General features: G+C 40.7%; 1 protein-coding gene across 1 annotated transcript; it reads right to left on the reverse strand.

Annotated features, from left to right (window-relative positions):
- Nucleotides 1–930: 930 nt before the first annotated feature.
- LOC110869629 (uncharacterized mitochondrial protein AtMg01250-like) lies at nt 931–1,434 on the reverse strand. Its single transcript, XM_022118868.1, has one exon. It carries the CDS (start codon nt 1,432–1,434, stop codon nt 931–933), a length of 504 nt encoding a protein of 167 aa, XP_021974560.1.
- Nucleotides 1,435–10,986: the final 9,552 nt, after the last annotated feature.

The following is a 10,986-nucleotide window of genomic DNA, read 5'->3' on the forward strand; positions in this document are numbered from 1 at the left end:
GGGATTTTATCCATTTCAGCTCTCCAAGTGTGAATGTTACACTTCGAGGGGATCCATTTACACCATTTCAGTACATAATTACTGCTGTGGTCCGTTCCTCTTTTAAGAGTTCTTCTAACTGTCCCAACTGAATGTTCTTCCGTCCCGATCCACGACCACTTGTCATTCCGATCTTCAAGTTTAACCGAGTCCAGGTCCCTAGTGATCCAATTCAATTCCGAAATCTCTAAAAAAGATTCGGGACTGTTTATCTAGTTCCAGTTCATCCTCTGTGTACCGTCTTTGTTCCTCCGAATCCTACTATCCACACTACATTTTTTGTGAGCTTCAAAACTTAAAATATTAGGATAAATATCTTTTAAAGGTTCGTTAAAAAGTCAGGGGTCCAACCAAAACTAAGTATCATGGCCATTACCAACTATACTTTTATAAAAATTACGTAAAGGAATACCGTCCACCGTAGTCCGAGCTACCGTTTTGGTTATATTCTTCCACACTCCGTTCACGCTTCTTTTTATCGGAAGAAAGTCCCAAATGCTTCTGCTTTTGTGAATCGCATCCACCACCGTCCTCCACAGCTCATTTTTCTCTATCTTAAATCGCCATCCCCATTTGGATAGAAGAGCGATATTAATATTCTTCAACTTACTCAACCCGAGGCCCCCTTCATCTTTGTCTATAGTCACACGATCCCAAGCAACTCAATGTATCTTCTTAATATCACCTGAACCTCCCTATAAAAATCGTTATCGTTGATTCTAGGTCTCTAATCACTTTAACAGGTGCTTTGTACAAAGAAAAATAGTAATTAGGCAAGCTTTCAAGAACCGACTTAATAATCGTGATACAACCTCCAATAGAGAGCAAACAAGCTTTCTATCTGGAAAGTCTAGCTTCAAAGATATCATACACCGGCTTCCAATTGTTTACTCAATTCATATTAGCCCCAACCATCAAACCAAGATACTTAAAAGGAGTGCTCTCTGCCTTACAGCCAACCACCATAGCCTTATTTTTCACTTCATCCATATCCATTCCAAGACCATAAAGTTTTGACTTACATAGATTTATCTTCAAACCTGAACACATATAAAACACCCGAAGAATTCGTACCACGTTTAAAATATTAGCATCTGACCTTTCTCCAAGGATAATGGCATCATCCGCATACAAAAGATGAGAAATCAACAGGCCACCGTTAGGCATTTGAATTCCTTGCAGCATACCCCCAGTAACAGCTTTAACCAACAAACAAGAAAAAGCTTCCATAACAATTAGAAATAGAAAAGGGGAAAGTGGGTCACCTTGTCTTATACCTTTACCACATTGAAATTCGAAGGTAGGGGCGCCATTGACTAAGATCGAAGACCTCGCCGAACCTGAAACTCCTAAGATCCACCTACACCACAGGTCTGGGAACCCCATTTCCCTCATTATGTTTACCACAAAATTCCAATTAACGTTGTCATAATCTTTCTCAAAATCAATCTTTAAGATGAAAGTTTTTTTTCTTTCTTGATCCAGGAGATAATCTCATTTATCATCAACGGTCCGTCTAAAATGAATTTCCCTTTTAGAAAGGCTGATTGAGACTCCGAAATAACCACCTCTAAAACATTTTTAAGGCAATTAGCAAGGATCTTAGATATGACCTTGCTAATAATCCCTATAAGATTTATAGGGCGATAGTTGTTAAGCTCATCCAGGTCTTTAACTTTATGGATCAAAGTAATAAACGACGACCCACTACCACAGTTAATATTCCCATCCTTGTGAAAATTCTCTATGACCTCACAAAAAAATCACTTTCAAACAGATGCCAGAAGTGCTTTATGAATTTCATGTTAAGGCCATCAGGCCCCAGAGCCTTGTCATCACCACATTCGAACACCGCTTCTTTAATTTCATTTTTAGAGAACCTTTCAATGAACGATACCTTAAGATCATCCGAGATGGTCTTTATGTTTGAGCACTCCAATTTCAGCCGCATCGGAATATTCTCAATAAACTGCTTTCTAAAAAACCCGAGAATGTCTTTCTTTATCAGCTTTGGTTTCGTCACCCATTCCCCGCCTATATTTAACCCATGGATCGAATTTTTCTCTTTTCTCGAATTAATAACCCCATGAAAAAACTTAGAGTTCTCATCACTCTCCAAGGCCTGCCTAATCCTAGACCTTTGTTTAAGATCCGCATTCTTTTTTAATTCCACTTCCTTAAGGATTTTTTTTTGCTTTCCATAAGAACCCACTCTTCCTCTTCTAAAAGATCCTGAAAATCCATCTCTTTTTCCAATTGCTCAATGTCTTTCCTAGTACGGATTTTCCTTTCCGCCTCTCTCTCTCCTCATCCCTCCATTTCTTAAGGCATTTCCTAATATGAGCGAATTTCTTTGTGAGCTTTAAATCTGATGGTCCAGTATCACAAAAGTTGTACTGCCTCTTTATAACCTTGTTTTTCTAACCAAGAGTTATAAACTGTAAACGGTCTAGGTCCAAAGTTAGAATTACCAGTAGTCAACAACAGAGGGCAATGGTCCTAGAGAAAGCTGGGTAACGCCCTGAGACAGGCTTCTAGCCAACTGTTGACAAAATCGAAACACACAAGCATTCTATCTATTTTACTAAGCTTTCTCCCATTATCTCGGATGCACGTGAACTGTCTACCTGTCATATTATACTCCAATAAGCCCAGATCATGTATAAAAGCATTAAAATTACGGGCACATGAGGACTTAAACGCGGAGTTTTTTCGCTCTTCGGGAAAACGCACCGCGTTAAAGTCTCCCATGATTATCCACAAACCTGTACTGTTAGCAACTTCACTCGATATCACCTCCCACAAACTTTGTTTCGCCGCAACGCCGTGGGGGCTAGGGCTGTAAACGAACCGAACGTTCAGTGAACAGTTCATGAACCGTTCGGTGGGAAGTTCGTTTATGTTCGTTCTATTAGCTTAACGAACGAACACGAACAAAAAATTTTGTTCGGTTAGCTTAGCGAACGAACACGAACACAGGTCTTGTTCGTTCGACTGCGTTCATGAGCGTTCGGTAATATGTTCATTTGATTATATTAAAAAACAATAAATAATAAACCTCTTATCTAAACATATTGAAAACTTGAAACCTATTTTTGTTAAGTTAGCTAAAATTTGGACATTCTAAGACATTTTTGGGGATAATTATGTCTAAGTTAGTTAAACTTTATTCATCGTTTGGTGGTGTGGTAGGGGGGGGGATATTGCACGGTCCTCCCAACCGCTGGAGTGATCTCACTCTGTTGGTGCACTTGTGTCTGTACTTTGTCTGTATTTTGTCTGATATAAAACGATGTCCTTTGTTAGTCCTGTAAGTTTGATCAAGTCAACCATCCTCCTGGTTTGACTTGGTCAAACAGTTAGAACCTGATAGTCATATATTTTTGTCGAAGGATGAGTTGTCGAAGGATGACTCATCGAAGGATAAGCCTTCGATGGATGATTGAAGGACCTCGAAGGATATCATCCTTCGAGGTGTATATGTGGATCCTTCGATAGATTTCAGATCGATAGATGATCTTTCGATCATCTATCTGATCCTTCGATCAGCCTATCTGATCCTTCGACCAGACGATCTGTGTTGGGTATATATACCCGTGTAATGTGTTCACTTCATTTTAGACAAGCAAGCATAGATAACAAAGAACACATACACACTGTTTTAGAGAGTTTGCAAAATAGATTTGTAAACATTGAGCTTGTAACCGAACCTTTCATTCGTATTAATACAAGTGGTGTTAATCGGTGAAGATTGTGTGTCTTGTATTTGCTTGTTTCATCTCGGTTTGCACTCTAGCTTGGATTCCGCACTTGCTAGTGTGTTAACATAACAAGGTTAAGGTTTAACCTCATCCTCCGAGGGACCTACAAGTGGTATCAGAGCCGTGGCTCTTTTCCTTGTTAAAAACCGAGTTTATACAAGACTTTGGTGTGTTTGGACAAAACTCACATGGTTTAGCACCCGTTTTTAGTGTTTTTCTCGCATTTCTTGACGTAAAAACGTGTTCTAAACTAACCGGGTGTGTTTAAGGACGGGTTGGGTAACTTAAAAACTTGTTTTTAAGAAACTTGGTGATTTCCGGCCAAATTCCGGCTTACTCCGGTGACTGGTTTCTGGATAAGGATCTTCCATTTTTGGTAATATTTTATTTGTCAAATCTGATTTGGTAGAAAGTATGGTCTGAACATACTTTCTGCCGAAAGTTTCTACCAACCAATCACCTTTTCACCAACCTGTCACCTTTTGTCTGCTGTGTTCGTACAGGTTGAAGGATATCCTTCGAAGTCGAAAGATTATCTTTCGATCAAAGGAGGTTCGACAGATAATCATCCTTCGAACATCCTTCGGAGTCTGTGACTTATCTTTCGACCCAAGGAATCTTTTCGAAGGATATATTGTTCGATCTACAGTTCTTATTCGAAAGATAAGGATCCTTCGTTTTGGAGAATCTTTCGAAATTATTGTTCGAAATTCAACAGTGATCTTTCGAACACTGTTGATCCTTCGAACAAGTATTGATCCTTCGATCTTAGTCTGTTTAGGTTTAACAGGTTTGTGTTTTTTTAATCGGTCTTTCGATCAGGGATCCTTCGGCTGGCTGTTATCATTCGATATATTAACATAGAATTCATTTTTCTTATAAAACATGAACCCAAGTTGGTGGGGAACTCCGGCTCCAGACAGTGGAAAATACACAAATACAGGTTCAACTCCCTCATGGTGGGGTACACCGGCTCCAGATAGTGGAAAGTACACAAATACAAGTCTATCTCCCTCATGGGCCGAATCTCCGGTGTCGACATCTTCGCAAGTAAATGCCATATCGACAGGTCAATGGGCATTAGTATCAAATCAAACTCCGAGCATTCAAAGTATCTTATTGAGCGAGAGCGAAACCGGAAGTTTGAATCGACCTCCAAAGTTGATGCACTTAAACGAATATCCGGGATGGGTTGATAGGTTCTACACTTACGTGCTAGGGCAAAATACAGAATTGTGGTTACGTTTCACCACAGATTTCGATCAAACAATAGAGGTTGCCGCTTCATCTGCCGGTACGTTTGCCGATCTTCCTGAAGATCAAAAGAAGACGTATGATCTGGAAAAGAAAGCATACGCCATTCTCACTCAGGCGTTAAGCAAAGATATTTACCATCAGTTTGTCAGTTTCAAGACAACGAAGAAACTGTGGGATGCGTTGAAGACCAGAGGAGTAGGGAATGAAGCAACACGTCAATTGCGTCATGATCTTCTCAAGAAAGAATTTGACGGTTTCACGTGTATGGATAAGGAGTCTTTGGGAGATATGACAAGCCGGTTTTATCACTTGCTTACAGAGTTGAACAATTATGGAGTAGTGACAACTACAACAGAGGTGGTGAAGAAGTTTGCTGATGCATTGCCTCCCCAATGGAATAGTTTCTTGGAAATCTTGAAGTATAACGGAGTTTTGAGGACTACAAACATCAACGACTTCGTGCAGCTTCTAGAAAACAAGGATCAGGAGGAAACCTTAAAGGCAAAAAGAGTTCCAGTGCCACAAAATCCAGAAATGTATTATGGAACTTCCAGTTCTTCGTCTGTAAGAACCGGTCCACATGCTCCACTTCAAACGGCGTTTGTCACAAGCACGGATATGTATGGCAATCCAGTACAAGTTCCTGTTAAGCCGGCTCCCACCACAGACATGTATGGAAATCCTCTACAACCATCTCCTCCTGCTCAACAACAAGCGTGTTATGGAGGGACATCATCTGCTGGTCAGCAATCAAAACCAAATACAGTACAGCTCGACACTTCAAGCTTCTCTAAGGTTAGTGTAGAAGTAGCAAGGGAACACATGGAGCTGCTTAACACTTTAGTGAGCACGTACTGTGGGTTAGTGGAAGGTCAGATTGGCAACATTAATCTGACACAAGAAGACTATCGGCAGATTGACAAGGAAGAGATGGACTTGATGGATATCAAGTGGGCCTTTGCTAGTGCTGTAAGAAGGGCAAAGGATTTCATGGAAAGTACTGGCAGAACCAGCTTGGAAAGCAAGAAAGACACCAAGTATGGGTTCGATAAACAGGCAGTAAAGTGCTTCAATTGTGGTGAACGGGGTCACTTTAAAAGGGAATGTACAAAGCCAGCACAGCATGGGAATCAGAATCCCTTCAGAAACCAAGGAAACCAGCAGAACCAGAACAGGAACAATGAACGTACATTGATACCTGTCAACAACCAGAGTCAAGCTGGAACATCAAATGCCAACAGGGCACTTGTGGTTCAAGTGGATGAAGGTTGTGACTGGTCAATCCAGTTGAGTGGTGATGCTCCAGATGGAACAACATGTTTTGCTGAAGTGGTTAAGGATTTAGTTCACAACAGTGGTGGAGAATCTTCCGCCAATGGTGGTGAATCTTCTGAGGATGAAGACTCTTCGGGATATAGCAGGAGTTCAGATGAAGAATCCTCAAGTTCAGGCGATGATCATGTGGGTGAGACATCAAATGCGTCAGTCGATGCAGATATTGATGAGCTTTTGGAGGAAGCTGCAGCAGGAACTCAAAGAAGATCTATCCTGGTGGATCAAGCTGCTTATTCTTCGTCTTCTCTCCATTCAGCCTTTATGGCTAATGTCGACAGTTCATCAAGTCAGGTATGTGTCGATGAACCCACTGCTATTAATTGTGATAATTGTGATAGTTTGCATGTTAAATGTGCTGATTTAGAGGCAAACATGTCTGAGTTGCAAGGCAAACATGATGCTTTACAAGCTAGTTTGTTTGACTTGCAAGACAAACATGTTTCTTTGAATGCCAAGTGGTGTGAATTGCAAAGCAAACACGAGGCTTTGCAAGAGAAGTATGATGTGACATTCATCCACAATCAAAAGTTGACCGTGGATCTTTCAAAATGCACTGAAGCCAATATGTTTTATGAAAACCATGAAAAGGAGTTTTAATCGGTAATTGAAAAGTTAAAGAAATATAAAACCGAGCTAACTAAAATGGTTTCCAGAAAACAAACTGACATTAATTTGTATATATCTCGCCTTGAGATTATACAAAAAGAGATGGCTTGTGTGAAAACCGAAAGTGAGGCGATTCAACTTAAGCTAGACAGTTATTTGAGCTCTAGCTATGTGTTGGATCACATCATTGACGTTCAGAAAGAGAAACGGGATGTCACATGCATAGGCTACAAGAAATGTCCACCACCAGTGAGACACAATTATGATGCAATGCCTGACGAGGAGGATAGAGTGTTCTTTGAACCATCTGTTCCTCTAGATGTAAAGGAATTTGCAACAGGACTTGGATACAAGAAAGAAGTATCATCAGATTCAGACGTGTCAGCAGATACATGTGTGTCTTCTGCTGAACTGAATCAGGACCCTCCAGTTATTATTGAGGATGCTGATTCTTCTGATGATGAATCCGATGATACTGTACCAGCAAAGTCTGATGCGGAAATCAAAGAAGAGGACATACCTCTTGAGAATCATATTCTATGTGATCCTCCTGCAAAACCCGCTAAGACTGTTGCAATCAAGTCCTCATTTGCAGAAGAGTCGGAGAGTGTGAATTTGCTGTACACTCTTGTTGGTGATGATAAAATTTATTCAGACAAAGATTTTCCTATTAAGAATGTTAATCAATCCTTAATCAGTAAAGTCTTTGAGAATTCGACTAGTAAGTTTTTGGGAAAGACAGGACCACATGTTACAGTTACACAGTGTCCTCCTATTCCAAAGGCCGAAATTCGAAAACAATATGGCAATAAGAAACTACCAACAGTGCAAAAACAGCAAAATCACACCAAGCCAAAAGGAAAATCACCGGCTCAAGCACAAAAGAAGCCGAATCAAAAGAAGAACAAAAATGTAAACTTTGTGAAATCGACGGGAACGGACAAAATCGAAACGTTTGAAAACAAATCTAACTTAGATTTTGTTAAGAAAGCAACTGTACAGAAAAGAAATGAACCAAGTAGTTCAAAACCTAGTACCTCGGGATCACAAAGTTCATCATCATCGGCAAGACGTTCACATGATACTTCGGGGTTTGTTGAACGAAGATCATGTTTTGAGTGTGGAACAATTGGACATATAATTCGAAATTGTCCATATCTTCATAAACAAAAAGGAAAAGTTGATGTTCCCCGTGACCAAACTGACCGCAGGCAAACTGTTTCGGTAAAACAAGATCCCCGACTTGTAAAAGAAAGGGAAATGAAACAGAGACGCCAACAGGTCAAGAAAATTGAAAAAGCAATTAAAGCCGATGTGGTTAACAAAACATCTGTTTCTGTCAAACCAGAAAATTCAAAAACTTCAGACAACCATGAAGTTAAAATTTTAAAGAATAACACTGGTAAAACAAAACAGACCTGGAAACCAAAAACGGTTACTGAATCAGGGGGATCATCACAATTTACCAATCATCAAAGACAAGAAGTTATTGTTATTGATGAAAATGGAAGACCCAAGACCACAATGGCTTGGGTCCCCATCTCCAACTAATTGATTGAGTTCATGTGCAGGGTGTTCCAGGAGGAACTATCAGTAGTCATTGGATTGTTGATAGTGGGGCATCCAGGCACATGACAGGCGACATGAAGCTTCTCTACGACGTCAAATCTATTAGAGGAGGTTATGTTGCATTTGCTGGAGATAAGGGTGGTTATATTACGGGTGAAGGAATGATATCCAACGGGATTGTCAGCTTTGACAAGATCAACTTTGTGCAACAACTTGATCACAATCTTCTTAGTGTTTCTCAAATTTGTGACAAGCAATTCTCAGTACACTTTGATGCTAATGGATGTTATGTGCTGAAACCCGGCTTCAAAATTCCAAAAGAATGGATTCTCTTGTTAGCTCCAAGTATAAATGATTTGTACGTCCTTGATATGAGCCAAGCTATTACTACGTCTGCACAAGCAACTTGTTTCGTTTCCAAAGCCACAGAAAAAGACTCTATCTCTTGGCACGGACGAATGGGTCACATTCACTTACGCAAAATGAATCATTTGGTTTCAAATGAATTTGTGAATGGTGTTCCTCTTAAAAACTTCCATCTTCAAGACGTCTGTGTTTCGTGCCAGAAAGGAAAACAAACGAAGAAACGACATCCTACTAAGAAGATCAACACGGTGGCAGTTCCTCTTGAACGTTTGCACATGGATTTGTTCGGTCCTGTCAAGCACAAGAGTATTCGGAATGATCAATACTGTCTCGTGATCACTGATGACTATTCAAGATTTTCTTGGGTGGCGTTCATGGCACACAAGAGTGAAACCTTTGGCATTATCAAAAATTTGATCATTCAGATTGAGAATTTGTATAAGTTGAACGTTAGGCGGATACGTAGCGACAATGGTACTGAATTTAAAAATCATGCCATGGCGGAGTTTTGCACTTCAAAGGGTATTCTTCATGAGTTTAGTGCAGCTTATACTCCTCAACAGAATGGCGTCGCTGAACGTAAGAACCGCACATTGATCGAGACTGCTAGGACAATGTTGGTAGAGTCGCAGTTGCCCATTCCATTCTGGACTGAAGCTGTGGCCTCTGCATGTTATACGTTGAACCGAGTCCTTACAGTCAAAAGGCACAACAAGACCTGCTTTGAGCTTCTTCAGAAACGGAAACCAGATTTGTCATATCTTGAACCGTTTGGAGCTCCATGTACAATCATCGATCCTAATGGAAAGTTTGGGGCTAAAGCAATTGACGGATACTTTCTTGGGTATGCCACCCCTAACTTACGAGTCTGGAATCTAGAGACTAAAAGGGTCGAGGAATGGTCTGAGGTCAGAGTACAAAGGCACACTTTGCCAGTCAAATGTCCTGGTCAGCCTTGGATGTTTGAGTACGATGACTTTTTCAATTCGATCAATGTTGAAGCCGTTGAAGAAAGTGCTGCGGCAAGGATGTTTTTCGAGAGTGACAATGCAACAGTTTCACCGGTGGTGCGTCCAATTCTTGTCAATCAAGAACCATCTTCGGTGAACAATAATAATCTCGACAATGAGGATTTTCATGATGCAACCGAATTGAACGAATCTTCAGAGGATGATGAATTTCTAGATGCAGATCAAGAAGCTCCAACAACAGCAGTTCATGGTACTTCAGAGGGTACTCCTCCAGTGGATGCCCATAGAACAGCTGAAGCTACTGCATCATCCTCTTCGTCAATTCCGGGCATTGATTTAGTTGTTGATCTGAATTTCAACAATCTGGGTATAAATATTCTAGTTCCAGATAATCCAGAAACAAGGATTCATAATACCCATCCTCAACAAAACATCATCGGAAATGTGCAAAGTGGCATTCAAACAAGAAACATGTTGCGGAACAACAACAATGCAGGCCTGTATGCAGCTATTCGAGAATCCGGGCAACAAAACGATTGGTCTTTCGCGTGTTATGTTTCACAGGAAGAGCCAAGAACTTGGAAAGAAGCCATGAAAGATAACTCTTGGGTGGAAGCAATGCAGGAAGAATTGCAACAATTCCAGAAGCTGGGTGTCTGGAAACTCGTAGAGAAACCTGCTGGCTACAAGAAGATTGGTACCCGTTGGGTGTTTAAATGCAAAAAGGATGACCGCGGAGTTGTTATCCGGAACAAAGCACGTTTAGTCGTTCAAGGTTTTCGTCAGATAGAAGGAATCGACTACAACGAAGTCTATGCACCTGTTGCACGTCTGGAAGCAATTCGGATCTTTCTGGCTTATGCCTCATTCAAAGGATTCAAGGTTTACCAGATGGACGTCAAAAGTGCATTCTTACATGGTGTGGTTGAAGAAGAGGTGTACGTCGAACAGCCTCCAGGTTTTGAAGATCCTATCCATCCCGATCGGGTTTGGTTGCTCAACAAAGCTCTATATGGTCTTCATCAAGCACCGCGAGCTTGGTATGCAACCTTATCTAACTATCTGCTGGAGAACGGTTTTCG

The sequence above is a fragment of the Helianthus annuus genome, chromosome 8 (assembly GCF_002127325.2).
Source record: "Helianthus annuus cultivar XRQ/B chromosome 8, HanXRQr2.0-SUNRISE, whole genome shotgun sequence".
Classification (NCBI taxonomy): Eukaryota; Viridiplantae; Streptophyta; class Magnoliopsida; order Asterales; family Asteraceae; genus Helianthus; species Helianthus annuus.

What these genes read in the sequence shown, in the direction of transcription:
- LOC110869629 (XM_022118868.1), bottom strand. Translation starts at nt 1,434, where the DNA reads ATGAGGGAAATGGGGTTCCCAGACCTGTGGTGTAGGTGGATCTTAGGA.